The following is a 21,372-nucleotide window of genomic DNA, read 5'->3' as shown; positions in this document are numbered from 1 at the left end:
ACTGTTTCCTTATCTCTTGCTGCTTCTAGGATTCTCTCCTTCATTTTAATCTTGGCTAATGTAATTATGATGAGCCTTGGTGTATTCCTCCTTGGGTCTAACTTCTTGGGAGTCTCTAAGCTTCCTGGACTTCCTGGAAGTCTATTTTCTTTGCCAGAATGGGGAAGTTCTCCTTTATTATATGTTCCAATAAGTTTTCCACTTGTTGCTCTTCCTCTTCCCCTTCTGGTACCCCTATAATTCGGATGTTTGAACATTTAAAGATGTCCTGGCGGTTCCTAAGCCTCTCCTCATTTTTTGGAATTCTTGTTTCTTCATTCTTTTCTGGTTGGATTTTTCTTCCTTCTAGTCCACTCCATTGATTTGAGTCCCAGATTGATTTCCATCACTACTGGTTCCCTGTGCATTTTGCTTCATTTCACTTAGTGTAGCCTTCATTTTTTTCATCTAATTTGTGACTAAAATCAGCTAGTTCTGTGAGCATCCTGATGACCAGTGCTTTGAACTGTGCACCTGGTAGATTGGCTATCTCTTGGTTACTTAAAAGTATTGGCTCTGGGGTTTTGATTTGTTATTCTGTTTGAGCCATAATTTTTTGGTCAGGTTGTGCCTGTTAGGTATGATGGGCGGAGCCTTAGGTGTTCACCAGGGCAGGGCAACCCAAGTCACTGGGTTGTGAGTTGTATATGGGGGCGGGGTCCAGGAGGGAAAAAATGGTGCTTTGCTCCACTCTCTGTTGTACCTCGGTCCTTTCCGCTACTTCCCCCAAGCAAACTGGGCCTTTCTGGTGCTGATTCCCGGGTGGGTGGGCTTGTGTGCGTTCTAGGACCCTGTGGGTCTCTCCAACGAATTTTCCTGTGTGGGTGGGAGTCTCTCCCTGCATCTGGACCCCCACAAATGTTTTCATTTGGTGTTTTGAGGCTTTATTTTCTGGTTCTAGGACCCCGGGTTGCGCAATCTGTTTTGCTTCACAGTTACCTGCATGAGAATGTGGGACCTCTGCCCAGTCAGCCAGCCACATTGCACATGATGCCCTGCTTCTCAGTTGCCACCTTGTTGGGTCTGCCCGTTGCCACCCCATGCCCGAGGTCTGCCAGCAGCAGCCTGGGTGCCCAGGGTCTGCTATGGTGCTGTCTTGGCACGCCTGGGGTGCCTTGCGCGCCCGGTGTGACTGCTTCCTGTGCCTAGACCCCTCTCAGCTCATCTGCCCGACTCCACCCGGCCTGCTGGTCTGGATAAATATGTCTATTTTAATTCCTTGGTTGTTGGACTTCCATACAGTTCAATTTTCTTTCAGGTTTGTTTGTTACTTTGTTTCTGCATTGTTGTTATCCTTATTTTGGTTGTGCGAGGAGGCACAGTATGTCTACCTACGCCTCCATCTTTGCTGGAAGTCCCCAAGAAGGCTTTTTAAAAAAAATTATTAACATCTGTACAAATCTTCAGAATACTCTTGCTCTTTCTTTAGGACAAGCTTAGTTTTTTCTCCAAGTTTCAGAGGTCGTTTTCTGTTTCTTCTTTTTCTTTTTTCCTGACTGGGCCTGCCCAGTGTTTGCAGGCTCACCTTGGGCAGCTTCCTCCCTCTTTCCTCCTTCTTCCAGGTATCTCCTTCTTTTCCATTGCTTCCCTTCGCCTGAGACCCTGTCTCAGACCAGTGCTCTCACCTTGGTTCCCAGTTTTGCTCACGTAGGAAAAGTGGGCCTAAGCTGTGGGTTCTATAGCAGTAGGATGCTTGTGTACTGCTTGGACCTTGATTTGCTGGGTTTCAGGTGACCAACTCCTCAGGCCTAGTGGTTTTCCCCAGGCAGGGGATGGGCTAACTGGCTTTAGAGTTATCTCTTGGCTCCCTCCCTCTACAACCCTTGAAAGGTTTTCTGTTATATTTGTGTTGATGCGGTGGCTATGGAATGCTAGGATAAGAAATGCAGAATCCTTGGGGTAAATCATTCTTTCCGAAAAGTGTCACCTGTGACATTTGATGACATTTGCTTGAATCGTTATTAGCCCTTTAGCAATCTGGAGCACTCCATCTTTAGTTTAAACTTTTAAACTTTAAAAGTTTACTGATTTGGGCTGATCAGCTTAGTGGACAAATAACCTTTAAAAACTAAAGTATAGAGACTTCCGCCAAGATGGAGGCATAGGTGGATGTGCCGTGCCTTCTCACACAACCAAGATTAGAGAAAACTAAATATTAGCATCAGAAAACACAGCCAGAACACGGAAAATTGAACTTTTCGGAAGTCCGTTAACAACAAATTCTTCAACCTGACCAGTAAGGGGCGAAACCAGCGGCTGGCGGAGCAGGATTGCACAGGAGGACTTGGCCAGACACACTCAGGCCCGCGGAATCCAGGCACAGGGTCAGACCTAGTGAGCGACCCAGCGAGCAACCAGGCGAGCGACCTTGGGGGAGACAGCCGGCCCGGGGCTGCGTGTTGACTGAGGTCGCGCATTTGTGCACGGGTGGACAGGCGAGGGAGTGGGCGGCTGGACGGGCCCAGCAGGTCCCCAAGGCAAGCGGCAGTGGAGGGCGCCGCCATTTCCCTGCTCTGACCCCACCTCCACATACAGCGTCATAACCCAGCGACTCTGAGTGGCCCGGCCCAGGTGAACCACCTAAGGCACTGCTCCTCCGCACCCAGCTGTGAGAAGCGGCAGAGGGGGTCGCCATTTCCCCGCTCTGGCCACGCCCCCACATACAGCGTCACAACCCAGCGACCTGGGAATCCAAGGCGCCGCTTCTCACACTTAAAAGGCCCCGAACAGACCAAGAATGGCGCAGGAGGATCTCAGAGCCCCAGAGCCAATAGATCTAAGCGATGAAGAAATAGCAAAACTCACAGATGCACAGTTTAAAACATTGGTGATCAGGATCCTCATAGAACTGGTTGATTATAGCCACAAATTAGACAAACATATGAAGGCGAAACTAATTGAAATGAATGGAACTGCACAGGAAACCAATGCGATGAAAAGGCAACTGGGACTCAAATCAATGGAGTGGACCAGAAGAAAGCAAATAATGGCCAAACAGAAAAGAGTGAAGAAGCAAGAATTCAAAAAAATGAGGAGAGTCTTAGGAACCTCCAGGACATCTTTAAACGCTCCAACATCCGAATTATAGGGGTACCTAGAAGGGGAAGAGGAATAGCCACGAGTGGAAAACTTATTTGAACAAATAATAAAGGAGAATTTCCCCAATCTGGCAAAGGAAATAGACTTCCAGGAAATCCAGGAAGCTCAGAAAGTCCCAAAGAAGTTGGACCCAAGAAGGAACACACCAAGGCACATCATCATTACATGACCCAAGATTAAAATGGAGAGAATCCTAGAAGCAGCAAGAGATAAGGGGACAGTCCCCTACAAAGGAGTTCCCATCAGACTGTCAGCAGATTTCTCAAAAGAGACCTTACAGGCAAGAAGGGGCTGGAAAGAGGTATTCCAAGTCATGAAATCCAAAGACCTACAACCAAGATTGCTCTATCCAGCAAAACTTTTATTTAGAATGGAAGGACAGATAAAGTGCTTCTCAGATAAGATCAAATTCAAGGAGTTCATCATCACCAAGCCCTTATTATATGAAATGTTAAAGGGACTTATCTAAGAAAAAGAAGTTGAAGAAACATGAACAGTGAAAGGACAGCAAACTCACAGTTATTAACAACCACACCTAAAACAAAAGCAAACTAAAAGGACAGCTAGATCAGGAGTGGAAACATAGAAATGAAGATCTCAAGGAGGGTTAGCAACAGGGGAGTGGTAGGAGGAGAAGGGGGGAGAAGGTACAGAAAATAAGTAGCATAGACAGTAGATAGAAAATAGATGGGGGGGCAAGAATAGTATGGGAAATATAGAATCTAAAGGACTTGAGACACATGGTCATAAACTAAAGGGGGGGTAATGGTGGGGATGAGGCGTAGGGTGGAGGGGAATAAAGGGGGAATAGAACAACTGTAACAGCATAATCAATTTAAAAAAAAAACAAAACTAAAGTATAGGCCTGACACAGTATGTGTGGAGAACACATTTGCCCACAAGTAAATTCCCTGGAAACTGTCAATCTGTATTACCAGATGAAGCAAATCTGAATTCCTTTTGGCACTCCATCTTCAATGATTCTAAAATTTTCTGATGGTTAGATAAGTCTTGGTGAAATGTTAGATGATATCTACACTGATATTTTCAATATCTAAAAGGGTCTACCTCTTCATTATCACTCAAGCATGCATTTATGGGAGACGATGAAAACATATTTTTATTTTTAAAAAATTTTTAAAAATTTATTTAGTTTTAGAGGAGGGAGGAAGAGAGGGAGAGAATTATTAATGTGTGACTGCCTCTTGTGCACCCCCTACTGGGGACCTGGCCAACAACCCAGGCATTGTGCCCTGACTGGCAATTGAACTGGTGACCCTGTGGTTTGCAGGCCCACACTCAATCCACTGAGCCACACCAGCCAGAGCAAGATACTTTTATATGAAAGTTGTTAAGAGTGGGCTAGTCACAGATATGTGGTTTTCTGTCTTATACTGGTTATTTTAATACAGATTTTAACAAAGTGAAATTTTAAAAAATTCTTTAGGCACACTAGCCACATTCCAAGACATCTCTCTCCTCTCCCCTCTTTTTCTTCTTTTCCTGTATTCTTCTCCTTTGCTTCCTCCTTCCTCTCTATTCCTCCTCTCCTCCTATCCCTCTCACTTTCTCCATCCTTTCTCCCTTCCTGTCCCTCTTTTTCCCATTTTCCTCATACTTTCCCTCCCTGTCATCTTCCAACTGTGTCTTCCACTATGTACTCTTCACTGTATATATACATGTATTTAATATATTATTTTTTCTTAACTATAAGAAAGTTGTATACAACATGCTTATTACATGAAACAAGAAAGAACATAACTATAATATAATGGTGAAAGTTTGAAAATTTAATATTGATACAATATCTAATTCATAATCCATTTTCAAATTTTATCAATCGTTTCAATATTTTTTTTCTTCCAGAGGGTGGGCTGGGGGAAGGGGGCAAAGAGGAAAACTTGGGACAACTGTAACAGCATAAACAATAAAAAAATATTTAACTGTCAAAAAAAATTTTTTCTTACACTACAATTTCCATCCAGAATGACTGCATTTAGTCATGTCTTTTTAACCTCTTTTAGTCTGGAAGAATTTTTTAATCTATATTTGTTTTTCTTACCTAATTTTTAAAGACTGCAGTCAGTTATTTTGTAGAGTATCCCTCACTTTGAGTTTGATGTTTCCTCACGAGGAGATTGAGATTCTGTAATTTTGGTAGGAAATACTAACAGAAAGTCACACCTGTGACCTTTTGGTTCACAGGCCAGTGGTCAGTCTACTGAGCCACACCAGCCAGGGCTCCTCCATTCAAAAAAAGAGAATTTATTTATTTTTATGGAGAGGAGAAGGGAGGGAGAGAGGGAGAGAAAAGAAACATCCATTGGTTGCCTGTCACATGTCCTGCAACCCTGGCATGTGCCTTTACCTTTCTGTTTGGGAGACAACACCCAACCAGCCATTGAGCCACACCAGTTAGGGCTCCTCTATTTTTTTTAAAGGAGAAATTTTATGTATACAAAGAGGCTAAAAGAATAAATCTGTGAATAAGTCTGCCTATTGACGTGTTCTCCACCCAGAGTTAACAATTATGAGTATTTTTTATAATTTTTCACTGTAGTATGTTTTCACTTTTACTGAACCATTTGAAAATTGCAGTCATTTTGATACCTTACCCCTAAATATTTCAACATGTATCTCCTAAAAATAGTCCTTTTTGTGCATAGCCACAATTTCATTTTCACACCTATGAAACTGAGCAGTAATTTCATAACATCACCTAATATTCAATAAATTTTAACAATTTACGAATTTTCCTTCAACTGACTTAATGGCTGTTTGTTTCAAACCAGGCTTCAAACTGGATATATGTATTAGATTCTTATGTCTCCTGGTCCTTATAGACTAGAATAGCCCTCCCATCTTCTCTTCTCAAATATTGAGTGAATAGTTAAGGCCTCATTGTCTTTTTATAGCGCTGTACATTCTGTATTTGTTTCCTCGTGGTGGGTATTTTTTTAAACCATGCTGTCTGTATCCTCTGTAAACATGTATTTCCTATAAACTTGAAATTCAGTCTGGATTAGGGTGATTTCTTAATCTGCAGCTGACTTTACATTAGAAAAATTTTGTCTTTGTTTTTACTAACAGGAATTTAGCATTTCCTTCTGTATTAATGTAGACAACAAACCAGTTTAAGTTGAAACTGTAACTGTGTCACCAGTAGGAATTTCAGTGCTTTTTGTGTCTGTAGTAATTATAATATGATGTATTGAAAAAAACATGCATGTTTATTACTTTGAAGTAGATATAAGATTTCTCACCAGGTTTTGTTTAATGTTAGTAATGGAACACCTCTATTACTCTATTTAACATTTGTTTGTAAAGTATTTTTATAGCTAAATTTTAATGTTTTCTTTTATAAACCTTTGAATTGTATTTCATGTGTTTAAAACACGTTCCAAGAAATGGTCTCTAGCTGCACTGTGCAATACAGAAGCCATTAGCCACATGTGGCTATTGAGGACTTGATGTGGCTTGTTTATATTTAAATATGCCCTGTTTATATTTAAATATGCAAAACATCCCAGATTCTGAACACTCAGCATCTATGTAAAATATAATATCTCCAGTAATTTTTTAAAAATTCTGATTATATATTGAAAAAGTACTTTAAATATATTGTTAAATAAAGTATATTGTTGAAATTAAGTTTGTCCATTTCTTTTTACTTTATTTCAGTGGGACAAATTGCTTTATAGGTGTTAATAGACTGCATAGGGATTCATGGCATTGAAAAAGGTGTAGAATCCTCCCAGAGAGGCTTCATTAGACTGAGGTTGAACATTTAATTTTGCTGTTGCACGAGTATCTTTGCTCAGTTTATAGTAACATTGAGGCTCTTGAAAAAACAACACTTTTTTTCCATCAAGAATATTTTATAGGTAATGTAGGACACTTGATATTTTGTCATACTAGAGAGCATATAATATCAGGTGTTTTATTATTTGCAATGCTAAATTAATTTGTTTAAGGACATGACTATTAAATTTCAACATTGTAAAGGTTCTTCTTACCTCTTTGCAATTAGTGGGTAACCTGTCAGGTGATACTTTGGCACCTTACAGATATCCTGTTCCCTAGTACCCTTTCACCTAATGGTGTTAATATTCATTGATAATACTTACCTCAGTCAGTTATTACACTGGGGTTTGCAAAATGCTCATTTTCTAACCTTAGCTTATATTCATGGTAAAGAAATTTCTTCCTACCTTCTTTCTTTTCTTTTGTCATAGGATGGATCGATCTATCAGTCAGTCATAGTTAATAGTCATTGTTCTTGAAACTCAAATTGTTGTAAATTTGGGCAATAGAGCCTTTAGTTTGTATGTCTTTTTGATATGATCGTGTTAGTTTTTGTGCCCTCTCTTGCTTTCCGCAAAATATAATATCTCAGACATGGAATAAGCCTTTTTTTTTTTTGAGGAGTACTGATTGTTGGTTGGTTGAGATTTATTAAGTGATCTGTTGATAGGTAGTTTACAATTTTTGATGATTATATCATACAGTGCGGTCCAAGCTTTTTAATGTGCATCTTAATATTTCATTTAGATATAGTTCTAGAAGTTGAATTTTTTTAGTTCTAAGAAGGCACCCTTTTTGGTTTTAAAGTTCTGTCAGCAGTGCGTTGTTTGGAAAGTTGTGTTTACTTTAACTACATAGCTTTCCTATCTTTTTGTCTTTAATCTTTTTTTTTTTTTTTTTTTTTTTTAATATTTTATTTATTTATCTTTAGAGGGGAAGGGAAGGAGAGAGGGAGAAATAGTTCTGCCGCCAGGGTTGTTTTTAAGGCACTGTTAGAAGCAAAACCTAACTGCTTGGTGTTTTCATTGAAGTCTTTCCCCCTAGTCTTAAGACCTCTGTCTAATGGAAGTTTACTTTGATGCTGATACAGTGATGTTTGACTGAGCGTTTCTTGAGATTTCTTCTGGCTGTGATGGCTGTGAATGATAGTAGCTGTAGGTGCAGACAGCATAAGACTTAAGCCTTATGTTTTAATAGAGTGAGACAAGATGTTCTGTGTAATGTTTAGATAATACTGTACAATAAATATTATACAGTAAGAAAAATAAGATTCTATTGTATTAGTCTTCTTTCACTTTAGCTTCTCGTCTTCCTTCTAAGTTGGCATGGAAAAACTGGAAGTAGACTTCTGGCCAAGATGGAGGCGTAGGTGGAAACACTGTGCCTCCTTGCACAACCAAATTTAAGGACAACAAAGATTTAGAAACAAAAATGCAACCAAACAGACAGAAAAGTAAACTGTACTGAAGTCTGACAACAATGAACCATTCATCCAGACCGGTAATAGGGGCGGAGTCAGCGGCTGTGGAGAGGGGTCCCAGCAGGAGGAGGTGGTGAATGGTGACTCAGGCTGGTGCAGACAGAAACCCAGTAAGGCTTGGAAGGCGGCTGGCTGACCGTGGACACACATTTGCATGCAGAGAAACCAGGCAGGTTTAAAAACGGTCAGTTAGACAGACCACACAACCCAGGGCCCCCAGCAACGGGAAATAAGGCCTAAAAGCACCAATTGGAAAAACTTTCAGGGGTTGAGGTACCAGGAGAGGCTCCCAGCCTCACAGGAGAGTTCGTTGGGGAGACCCACAGGATCCTAGAATGTACACAAGCCCACCTACCCAGGAACCAACACCAGAAGGGCCCAATTTGCTCATGGGAAGGGGCAGAGGGGACTGAAGTCTGAGAGAGTGGAAAAAATGCCATAGCTCCCTCTTTGACCCTGTCCCCAGTCACAGCCCAGCAACTGGACTGACCCGCCCTGGTGAACACATCAGTCTCCTCCCCTCACAGGGATAACAGGCACAAACAGACCAAAACATTATGGCTCAAGCAGAAGAACAGCTCAAAACCCCAGAGCCAATACTTCTAAGCAACCAAGAGATAGCCAACCTATCAGATGCACAGTTCAAAACACTGGTGATCAGGATGCTCACAGAACTGGTTGATTTTAGTCACAAATTAGATGAACAAATGAAGGCGACACTAAGTGAAATGAGGCAAAATGCACAGGGAACCAATAGTGATGGAAACCAATCTGGGACTCAGATCAATAGAGTGGACCTGAAGGAAGAAAAAAGTGATCAAACAGAAAAGAATGAAGAAACAAGAATTCCAAAAAATGAGGAGAGGCTTAGGAACCACCAGGACATCTTTAAACATTCCAACATCGAATTATAGGGGTACCAGAAGGGGAAGAGGAATGGCCACAAGTGGAACACTTATTTGAACAAATAATAAAAGAGAACTTCCCCATTATGGCAAAGGAAATAGACTTCTAGGAAGTCCAGGAAGCTCAGAGACTCCCAAAGAAGGTGGACCCAAGGAAGAACACACCAAAGCACATCATAATTACATTAGCCAAGATTAAAATGAAGGAGAGAACCCTAGAAGCAGCAAGAGATAACGGGACAGTCACCTACAAAGGAGTTCCCATCAGACTGTCAGCTGATTTCTCCAAAGAGACCTTACAGGCAAGAAGGGGCTGAAAAGAGGTATTCCAAGTCATGAAATCCAAAGACCTACATCCAAGATTGCTCTGTCCAGCAAAACTTTCACTTAGAATGGAAGGACAGATAAAGTGCTTCTCAGATAAGGTCAAGTTGAAGGAGTTCATCATCACCAAGCCCTTATTATATGAAATGTTAAAGAGACTTATCTAAGAAAAAGAAGATCAAAAACATGTATAGTAAAATGACAGCAAACTCACAATTACTAACAGCCACACCTAAAACAAAAGCAAACTAAGCAGACAACTAGTTCAGGAGTAGAATCATAGAAATGGAGATCACAAGGAGGGTTAGCAACAGGGGAGTGGGAGGGGGAGAAGGTACAGAGAATAAATAGCATGGATGGTAGGTAGAAAATAGATGGGGGGAGGGCAAGGATGATATGGGAAATGTAGAAGCTAAAGAACTTAAGACACATGCACATGAACTAAAGGGGGGGAATGTGGGAGGGAGAGGGTGGAGGGGAATGAAGTGGGGGAAATGGGATGACTGTAATGGCATAATCAATAAAATATATTTTAAAAAATCTGGAAGTAGAACTGTCTTGTTTCCAGAGAAGCCCAAAGGTAAAAGCTCTCATGTTTGGGTGGGTGCCCTCTTATAGTACCTCTGATGTTTGTAAACTTGAAATCTTAAGACGTCCTAGGAATTATGGGGCCTTCATATGCAGGCTAGTAAGAATTTTTTTTATTTTGTCATTAATGTTGCTTTCCTGATACAAAAGTTCTTAAGTAGGAGATTTGTTACATATTTCATCTCATTGTTTGTGTTTAATATTTACCTGACTTTGGTTTTTTGTTTCTGTTTCAGAAATGACTGCTGTCCACACAGGCAACATAAACTTCAAATGGGACCCCAAAAGTCTAGAGATCAGGACCCTGGCAGTTGAAAGACTGTTGGAGCCTCTTGTTACACAGGTAAGAATCTGAAAATTCATATATATACAGTTGTTTGATAACATGGTTCCATAGCAGTAGGTCTTGGTAACAAACAGAGCAGGGTTATTAGGTCAGAGGTTTAATTTGAGTGCTTGAGTTTAGGTTGATGGTACTACATGATTTGGCTCCACTGATAATTAAATGTTAATGTGTGGATTCATTTAACCCTTTAGAAACAACCTTTCAGTCTTGTTGGCAGTAATACGGGCCAGTAGTATGTAGTGCAACTTTCCAGATGTTTGCACTTTGCAGACATTTTCTTGGCATCACTCTTTTCTTGGAATAACCAAGAAAGATGGGATATGGAGCCTTGACTGTTAAATTGCGTCATCCTGTTTAATACCTTTCATAGTCTATTAGCAGGTAATTTAATTTGAGGGTATAAGTTTGATATTTTCTGTTACAAATAGAATATCACAATGCAATGACATTTCATTAACTGTTAACAGCTAGCTTTGCACTTTTACTGTTCTGGCACAGTTTGCTAGTGTGCGTGAGAGAGAGAGGGAGAGAGACAAAATGTAGTGCCATGTGCTCTCTTTTAAAAAACCTTCATTCCAAATGATAAATATAAACTAATATTATAAATAAATAATATATGCACACACTCACACACATGTACATGTGTATATATACATGTTTTTTGAAATATGTAGGACTATGCGGTAAGACTCAGGTATATTTACTTTATTGAGGCCATGTACTGCAGCTGTCAGTAGGTCTTTGTGTGACAGATTATGCTAATAACCAATCTTTTGTCGACTTCATTGTACAGGTTGTCTGCTATTATATGTATTTATGATGGTTAATGTTCTGGGACCTAAAACGCCCTCATGGTAGGCTACTTTGGATAGCTGTTTCTTTCTTAAGGGCCTCCACTAATTAATTGCTGAAATTTTTGTGAATAAACTGTGAAAAGATTTTAGAAGTAAGTTATCTCAAAACATTTTGCATAGGTTGAAATGGGGAAAATGTGACCTCTAGATAAAGCTGAGTTCATTGTTAATCTCTTTCTTGAATTTTCAAAACAATATGAATTTATTAGGGGTGACATTAGTTAATAAAATTATATTGGTTTCAGGTGTACAATTCTGTAATATATCATCTGTATATTATATTGTGTTCCCCATCCCAAGTCAAATCTTCCATCACCATTTATCCCCCCATACCCTCTTACATCTCCCTCCACACCCTGGAGCTTATTGATGACATAAAAACAAGTAGAGTCCTGACCTGGTTCTAATTTAGTTTTTATTTATAAAATGAAGCTAAAAGCCAGATGATCATGTTTGAGGACTTAAAGTATTTATTATATTACTTATACATGGAGAGCTAAATTATTTTGGAAAGTAAATTAGAGTGTCATCATTATATATTTTAAATATGGAGAGAGTTCTGTGTTATATTTTTAAAGCTTGACAGAATCTCATAGATGTGATGTTTCATTTTTATGATTTATTCTTGCTGTCTTTAAAGATGTTAATCCTTCTGTTCATTTTAAATGACTGCAATTTAATTTTTTTAAATGGAACTTTTAGGTTACGACTCTGGTAAACACTAATAGTAAGGGGCCCTCTAATAAGAAGAGAGGTCGTTCTAAGAAGGCCCATGTTTTGGCTGCATCTGTTGAACAAGCAACTGAGAATTTCTTGGAGAAAGGAGATAAGATTGCAAAGGAGAGTCAGTTTCTCAAGGAGGAGCTTGTGGCTGCTGTAGAAGATGTTCGAAAACAAGGTAGGTTAATACTGCTTTTTCTATAGAGAGAGGCCTTTGTAGAAAATGAATTCTTGAAGGTGACTTGTTGAGGTTGTTTTCATTTTTAAAATAAATTTATTTTACCTATTATTCATTTGTTTGTTTGAGAGAGGGAAAGGGAGGGAGAAAGAGAGGGAGAGAAACATCAGTGTGTGATTACCTGTTGTGCACTACATACTGGGGACCTAGCTCACAACCCAGGCATATGCCCTGTCTGAGGATCAAATTGGCAACCCTTTGGTTTGCAGGCTGGTGCTCAGTCTACTAAGCCGCACCAGCCAGGGCAACATTCTCATTCTTATGGTTGCCAATTGCTCGATTACTAATAATATTCAGTTATTGGAAATATATGAAGTTGTACTGGCTGACATTTTAAACAGGAGAGATAGTAACAAAGGAACATTTTTTGGAGAATCTGAATCTACTTCTTAGTTGTTCCAAGTAAAAGTTGAGTCTTAGAAATGTAACAAAATTGGATAGAAAATAAATGTGGCCAAAGTTTTCATTTCATCCTATGTAATACCTTTTTTTAGTTCACGCTGAAGGTATAAGAGTGATAAGATAAAAAAAGGTATAGGAGTAATAAAATGAAAAGTGATAAATGTCCAGCAATTCTGAAAATACCATACAAATTGTCCCATTCTGTCAGACTGGTATGTTAAATCAGGTATATGTATTTGCACTGGTTTGAGTTTGAAATAAATTGAATGTGGGCCTAAAAAAATCATGTGTTGGGATAACTCAGAGTTAGTAGACGGTGGAATTACACTCACAGGTCACCTATAGTTACTGTTAGAAAAACTGTCATCACTCTGAGGTTACAAGTATGATAAGAGGACTTAAATGTCAAAAATTAACTTCTTATAACCTGTAGGTTTGTGTTAAACTTGTGATCCAGGAGGAGAACATCAACAAAGGCATAGCTTTCTGTAGGGCTGTTGGATATCAGCTAAGGGGAACTGAGACCATACTCTGTGCAGGTGTTTTCCTGGCCTTTGGGAGAATGTTGGTGGCTCTCTGATGGCTGACAGCAATGTGCAACATAGTCCTTTGGAGCATTATGTCAAGTACATCTCTGAGACAGTACCTCAAAAGGGGCAGTGGATTGAATGAGAGATGATGCCATCTTTAGTTCTGAATTTTTAAATTAAAAACCTTGAATGGTAAATATTTTTCTCAGTTTTCAGGCTGAAGATTAATATTTCTCATACTGCAAATGATGAGATTATTTGAATTCATAAGACCAACTAACTGGATGTATTGGTTTCATAGGGCTATGATATATAAATTATTACTCACTTGGCTCAGAATAACAGAAGTGTATTCTCTCGCATATCTGAAGCCAGATGTCTGAAGTCAAGGTGTCAGGGTGGATTCTTTCTTGGGTACTCAGAGGAAGAATCTGTTCCATGCTTCTTCCTAGCTCTGTGGTTACTGGCATCCTTGGCGTTCCTTGGCCTGTAGACACATCACTTCAGTCTCTGCTTTTGTTGTCACATGGTATTCTCCCTGCATGTCTGTGTTCAAAGTTCCCTGTGATAAGTACATCAGCCATTGACTTAGGGTCCACTCTAACCTAATATGACTTCATTTTACCTCGATTATATCTTCAAAGACCCTGTTTCCAAATAAGACTACTTTCACAGCTTCTGGGTAGACGTGAATTTCAGGAGACACTATTCAATCCATTAGAAAGGTTTTTTGAATTAATTTATTTTAAAGCAGTTTAATTGTTCAGTTCAAGACAGTTTTTTAAAAATATTTTTATTGATTATGCTGTTACAGTTGTTCTATTCCCCCCTTTATTCCCCTCCACCCTACCCCCCCATCCCCACCATTACCCTCCCTTTAGTTTATGACCATGTGTCTCAAGTCCTTTAGATTCTATATTTCCCATGCTATTCTTGCCCCCCATCTATTTTCTATCTACTGTCTATGCTACTTATTTTCTGTACCTTCTCCCCCCATCTCCTCCTACCACTCCCCTGTTGCTAACCCTCCTTGAGATCTTCATTTCTATGTTTCCACTCCTGATCTAGCTGTCCTTTTAGTTTGCTTTTGTTTTAGGTGTGGTTGTTAATAACTGTGAGTTTGCTGTCCTTTCACTGTTCATGTTTCTTTAACTTCTTTTTCTTAGATAAGTCCCTTTAACATTTCATATAATAAGGGCTTGGTGATGATGAACTCCCTGAATTTGATCTTATCTGAGAAGCACCTTATCTGTCCTTCCATTCTAAATGAAAGTTTTGCTGGATAGAGCAATCTGGGATGTAGGTCTTTGGATTTCATGATTTGGAATACCTCTTTTCAGCCCCTTCTTGCCTGTAAGGTCTCTTTTGAGAAATCTGCTGACAGTCTGATGGGGACTCCTTTGTAGGGGACTTTCCCCTTAGCTCTTGCTGCTTCTAGGATTCTCTCCTTCATTTTAATCTTGGGTCATGTAATGATGATGTGCCTTAGTGTGTTCCTTCTTGGGTCCAACTTCTTTGGGACTCTCTGAGCTTCCTGGATTTCCTGGAAGTCTATTTCCTTTGCCAGATTGGGGAAATTCTCCTTTATTATTTGCTCAAATAAGTTTTCCACTGGTGGCTGTTTCTTTCCCCCTTCTGGTACCCCTATAATTCGGATGTTGGAGCGTTTAAAGATGTCCTGGAGGTTCCTAAGACTCTCCTCATTTCTTTGAATTCTTGCTTCCTGACGCTTTTGCTTTGGCCATTATTTGCTTTCTTCTGGTCCACTCCATTGATTTGAGTCCCAGTTTCCTTTTCATTGCTATTGGTGTCCTGTGCAATTCCATTCATTTCAATTAGTTTCGCCTTCATATGTTTGTCTAATTTGTCGGTATAATCAACCAGTTCTGTGAGGATCCTGATGAGCAGTGTTTTAAACTTTGCGTCTGAGAGTTTTGCTCTCAGCAAAACTGAGATTTCTTCATCGCTTAGATCTATGGGCTCTGGGGCTTTGAGATCTTGCAACATTTTTGGTCTGTTCTTGCCCTTTAAGTGTGAGAAGTGGTGCCTTGGACTCCCAGGTCGCTGGTTTGTGACGCTGTATGTGGGGGCGTGGTCAGAGCGGGGAAATGGCGGCGCCCTCTACTACCGCTTGCCACGGGGACCCGCCGGGCCGATCCAACCGCCCACTCCCTCGCCTGTCCGCCGTGCACAAATGGGCGACCACAGTCAACACGCAGCACCACTTCTCCGCTGTCTTCTCCGCGGTCGCTCACTAGGTCCAACCCTGCGCTTGGATTCCACGCCTGAGTCCGTCTGACCGAGTCCTGTGCAACCTTTCACCAGCCGCTGGTTTCGCCCCTTACCGGTCAGGCTGAAGAATTTGTTGTTAACGGACTTCTGAAAAGTTCAATTTTCCGTGTTCTGGCTGTGTTTTCTGTTGCTAATATTTAGTTGTCTCTAAACTTGGTTGTGTGAGAAGGCATGGCACATCCACCTATGCCTCCATCTTGGCGGAAGTCCCCCTCAAGACAATTTTTGAGCCGCTTGTTGAGAAAATCGGGATGGCTATTACTTCATTGTCCTCTGTGTGGAAAATTTTATTCTGCAGGCTTTTTGCCCCCTGTAATGAGACTTATAATACTAGCAGATGAATTTGGCCAGGTGTTCATTGAGTCTAGTAACTAAGACTTTTTTAAAAAAATACATTTAGTCGTTGCAGGTACTTTTTTCACTCTGTAAGTGTTCCTTATTTCAGAAGTTTCTCTGATGCAAATCTGTAGCACTCATGATAAGAATACACCCCCCCAATTTTGAATGCATTTTTGAATTTGTTTTCTTGTTTTTTTTGTTTATATCTGAGAAAATCTTTTATGTGGCTCTGAATCATAAGTACTTGTCTGTTCTAGCCCAACTTTGCAATTAGTTATGATCATGATCTATTCACCATAAATTGCCTTTTCCTGATGGGGGGGACTAAAACAAATATAACCGCCTCTCATCATCATTACTGCATCAGATATAAAGAGCTGAAGTGCCTTGCTTTTTTTTCTTGGGTTATTTTCTTTGGAGATTTAATGAATGGTGTTGAAATGTCTCTCCTATCATTAATAGAACAAAGAATACATATTATGAAAATGGTTAAGTACAGATTCTTTAATCAACCAAGCCTTGTCAGTTACGATGTTGAAAGTGTTTACTTATTATTTGAAATGCTGTAGTGTTGTTAATATATCTACAGATTCTTTGATACCCTTTCTTTAAAAATTGAAGCCTAATTTTGATCCTTTTAAATGTGTGGGACTTAGAGACTCTTGCCTTTGTCAAAGATAGAATGTGGTGGAAGTGATACTATGTACTTTCAAAGGAAAGTCATAAAAAGTGTATAAGTCACGTGGCTCTTTCTTACGGATTATTCAGTGTGGGGGAAACTGGCTGCTATATTATGAGGACACTCAGGAACTCCAGTGGAAAGGAACTGAGGTCTCCTGCTAGCAGTCAGCACTAGTTTGCTGAGCATGGGAGTAAGCCACTTTGGAAGGAGATCCTCCAGCTCCAGTCAAGTTTCAGATGATAGCAGCTCCAGCCAGCCCCGAATTTCTGAACAGAAATCAGGGAGACAATAAATGTGTTTATTTTGAGCTACCAACTTTTAGGGTAATTCGTTAGGTTGAAAAAAATACAAACCCCTTTCCCAGGCTTGTCTTCAGTGGCTCTGAGTGCTTAGGCAAAACTGACCTAAATGATCTGAATTTTATTGGTGTATAAAAACACAGAGTAATTGTAATTTACCTAGAGCTTCATCACAGATTGACTAGTGGTGTAGTTAGAATTCTTTGTACTTCAGGTCTGTCGCTTTTCCACTGGAACTTTTTTTTTTTGACTATTTATTTATTTTCTTGTTTTTTAAAAAATTTTATTGATTATGCCATTACAGTTGTTCTATTCCCCCCCTTCATTCCCCTTCACCCCCCCACCCCCACCATTCCCCCCTTTAGTTTATGACCACGTGTCTCAATCCACTGGAACTTGATTGCTAAAGGATATATGGGACAATTTCATTTATTTATTTATATTTTAAAGTATTTTTTGATTATGCTATTACCGTTTTTCCAATGTACTGTAGGCTACATCAGTTACTTCTTGCCTACAGTAGCTCACAGGCATTTTGGGTGGATGGAGGAGGAGAAGGCCCAAAGAAGCTGAAGTACACCTTTACGTGATCTGGCACTGCTTCTAATGACATTCTGCTCAGTAAAGGAGCCAAGTCCACGATAGGTGTATTGGGTAACAATGGATTTCCCGGAAGAAAGCTTGTGTCAGAGAACCAGAATGGGGAAAGAGCTGCTGGACGACTGTGTTTGGTCTCTGATGAAGAGACTTCCTTCTAGCAGACAGGTGGTGATTTTTCCTGCTTTGTCCCAGAACTTATAATCAGGGTGCGTGGATATGAAAAGTAAATTAGTAGCATGAGTGGCATGCAGGGAATGGGATGGGAACATAAGCATGGAATTGGGAAAACTTCCTGAAGTTCACTGGATATTGAAAATGAGGGAAGGAAGGGGAAAGTCATCCAAGTAAGAAAAAGAGCAGATGCAAGCTGTGCATGAGAGTGAGGGCCCTAACTTGACTGGGTTGGTGGGGAGAGAGGTTGGAGCTAGCTTTAGAGGGTTGTTTGGAATGCCAGGTGAAGAAGAAGGGAGGACTGCCAGGGAAATGATACAGATTTGGAAGTTTGTGGTTAAACTAGGTCTTATAGGTTCCGATTCCCGTATACTTGAACATATCTATCTAGTGATGTAGCAAGCAGAACTTGCTGTTCCTGGGAACAGCTTTTTCTAGCATCGCTTTGTTTATTTTTTTTTAATTACTTTTTTATTGAGAAACATCGATTTATCGTCCCATTTATTTATGCATTTATTGGTTGATTTTTGTGTGTGCCCCGACCCTGGAGATCGAACCCACTACCTTGGTGTATCGGGATAATGCTCTTAACCAGTTGAGTTACCCAACTAGGGCTGCTTTTGTTTATTTTTAAAGGTTTTTTTTTTTTCCTTAAACTTAAATATGTATTAACTTAATTAAAATGAGAGCATTTAGGTCAGTTTTGCCTAAGCACTCAGGGCCACTGAAGACAAGCCTGGGAAAGGGGTTTGTTTTAAGAAGTCCTGCTTCCTGTTTTAAGAAGTTCTGCTTTGCCCTGACCACTGTGACTCTGATTTGGGCATCGTCCTGCAAACCAAAAGGTCGTTCAATTCCCGGTCAGGGCACATGCCTGGGTTGTGGGCAAGTTCCCCTGCTGGGGGCATGTGAGAGGCAACCAGTCAGTATTTCTCTTGCACATCAGTGTTTCTCTTCCTTTCTCTATTTCCCTTCTCCTCTCTCTAAAAATAAATAAAATCTTTTTTTTTAAAGGGGTGGGGATTGAGAGAGAGTCTGGTGGCAGGATCAGCAAGCATTCAGGAGAGATTTGCATAGTAAAAGTTTTAAATTTTGATGAACTTTAATTTATTGAGGGACCCCCCCCCCACCATTTGTGGATTATTCTTTTGGTGTCATGACTTAGAATTCTTCACCAAGCTATAGCTTCTGAAGATTTTCTCCAGTTTTCTTGTTTTGCATTTTACAGTTAAGTCTATGACTCATTTTGAGTTAATTTTTGTTTAACGTGAGGTTTAGGTCAAGTTCTTTTCTTCCCCCCTCGGGGGACACCCAGTTATTCCATTACAGTTTGTTGAAAAGACTGTCTTTTCTCCATTGCACTGCCTAACACCCTTGATAAAAGTCAGTCAGCTGTACCTGTGTAGGATTGTTTCTGAGTTCTCTATTTTGTTTCATTGATTCATGTGTTTTTCCCTCTGCCAATACCACACAGTTTTTATTGCTATAGTTGTATGAATGTTAGAATTGGATGGAATGATTCTACTTTATTCTTTTTTTCTAAATTGATTTAGCTGTTCCAGTTCTTTTGCTTTTTCCATATGAATTTTAGATAATCTTGTGTATATCTAGAAAAAACTGGGATTTTGATAGGAATTTCATTAAACTTATAATAAGTTTGGGGAGAGTTGACATTTTTACTGTATTTTGTTTTCCAACTGTGAACAAAATGTTTCCATCTCTTTAGATCATCTTTGTTTCTTTTTATCAGTGTTTAACATCCAGGATGGGCAAAAGTACATTTACAGTTGTGTGTATGTAAAACAGTTTATTCTTATATTTATTAAGTGTTATATTATTATTATTCATATGAACAGTTAATTGTAAACCTACTTTTGTCCCATCCTCTATAAATCTTGTACATGTTTTCTTAGATTTACGCTAATTCATTTTTTGAGCCATGGTTACATGCATATGCGTTTTACCCTATTTTTGAATTTAGCTTTGATATCATTTATTATTTTTAAAAAATTTAACACTAATTTCAGACTTAAAAACTAATATAACCTTGGAATTTATAATCTTTAAAACTGTACACTTTTTATTGCAGCATTTGTCTGTTACTGTACTTAAAAGTTTTTTTTTATTTTTAGAGAGGGAAAGGGAGGGAGAAAGAGAAACATCAGTGTGTCGTTGCCTCTCACATGCCCTCTACTGGGGACCTGGCTTGTAACCAGGCTTATGCCCTGACTGGGAATTGAACCTGTGATCATTTGCTTCTCAGGCTGGCACTCAGTCCACTAAGCCACACCAGCCAGGGCTGTTTCTATGTTTTTGATATAAATTATTAATGCTGTAGTGGATGAGCACCATATATATATAGTACTTTCCTTTTTTTTTTTTTTTTTTTTAAGAAAAAACCAATCATATATATATCCTTAAGGTATGTTTCCAGGAGTAGGAACATAGGGGCACAAATCTTTTTTTTACAAATTAAATTCATTTACAGCAGAGTGCACAAATCAATGTACAGTTTGAAGTGTTACATACATGTCTACTTATATAAGTACCACTTAAAAAGTTTCTTCAGAAACATAGGTTTTAGGGCTTTTAAAATGTATTAATAAATTGTTCTGTAGTAGGGTTATATCTTCAGTTTGCTAATGTTCACATATTAACAACTAGAAGTTGCAGAAATTCAGTTTGTTTACCCATAACTTGTTTATGCAAAGGGAAGTTTATGGGCCTTTATAATTGGGGATTTCAGGAGTACAGAAGTCCTCAGTGTCATTGATAGGCTCTTTGAAACCACGATTTTAAATGAAACAACATGCAATGAAATCAGTTTTACCGTAGGCTAATTGATACAAACAAGAGTTAGGTCCCTGTGGCATATTTCTAGTCACAAAAGCACTGTCAAACTTCTACATAAAGGCCCAAAATACTTCTAACATTAAACATTGACGTAAATGTGAGTTACACAAATAATTAAGAAAGATTAATAAAAACATGAGAGTTATTTTCCAAACTGCGTATTTTATAGTTCAGGGTTGTGGGTGTAAGGTGGGACCCACCCTGGACAGGACAGGGTGCCTTTCTGTTGCAGAGCCACGTACACCCCCACCCACCTTCTCTCATAGTAGGACAATGTAGATGCCTGAATTTACCTCATGTGCACATCTTTGGGATGTGGCAGAAAGCTGGAGTACGCAGAGAAAACCCATGCGGACATGGAGAGATGTACAGACTCCACACAGCAGTGGCCCTGGCTGGGAATCATTTTTTTAAAGTAAATGTTATAATGAAACAACATTGAACAAAATTACATGTTGAGGACCTATAGATCTTGAGTTCGGGCATGGCTGGATGAGACTGGCTCAGAGGGTATGAGGCTTTCTTCATCGATCGCCTCCTTGTATTTTAGTTTACTTCTAATTTCATGTGTACACATGGAAAAGATGCCTGCCTGTAGTTTGAAGGGGTTCTTCTAGCTTTGTCATTCCAGCAGAGAAAGAACTTTTCTTCCTCAGTGCCTACATCATAGTCATAGAGTGGACCGGTTAGCTTTGCTTGGGTTTGGCTCAGCCCTGAACCAGTTCTGTTGCCAGAGGAGACTGATTAGGCATCCTGGACCACATGTCCACCCCAGGACAAAAGAAAAGGGCAGGAGAGTTCTTTAAAGGA

The 21,372-nt window shown here is 39.6% G+C and overlaps 1 protein-coding gene across 2 annotated transcripts in view; it reads left to right on the top strand.

The window, feature by feature from the left end:
- The window catches only part of CTNNA1 (catenin alpha 1), a 221,686-nt gene that overhangs the window by 37,223 nt on the left and 163,091 nt on the right, over nucleotides 1-21,372 (top strand). For both annotated transcript variants that reach the window (XM_037147500.2, XM_037147501.2), the window contains exons 2-3: nucleotides 10,476-10,582; nucleotides 12,142-12,337. In XM_037147500.2, the coding sequence (XP_037003395.1) occupies nucleotides 10,476-10,582; nucleotides 12,142-12,337 (303 nt within the window). The remainder of the gene's footprint in view (nucleotides 1-10,475; nucleotides 10,583-12,141; nucleotides 12,338-21,372) is intronic.

This window comes from Artibeus jamaicensis, unplaced genomic scaffold (genome assembly GCF_021234435.1).
Source record: "Artibeus jamaicensis isolate MK-2021 breed Jamaican fruit bat unplaced genomic scaffold, CSHL_Jam_final contig_456, whole genome shotgun sequence".
NCBI lineage: Eukaryota > Metazoa > Chordata > Mammalia > Chiroptera > Phyllostomidae > Artibeus > Artibeus jamaicensis.
The sequence above is the reverse complement of the archived record's forward strand: the minus strand, read 5'-3'. Positions and strand labels throughout refer to the sequence as shown.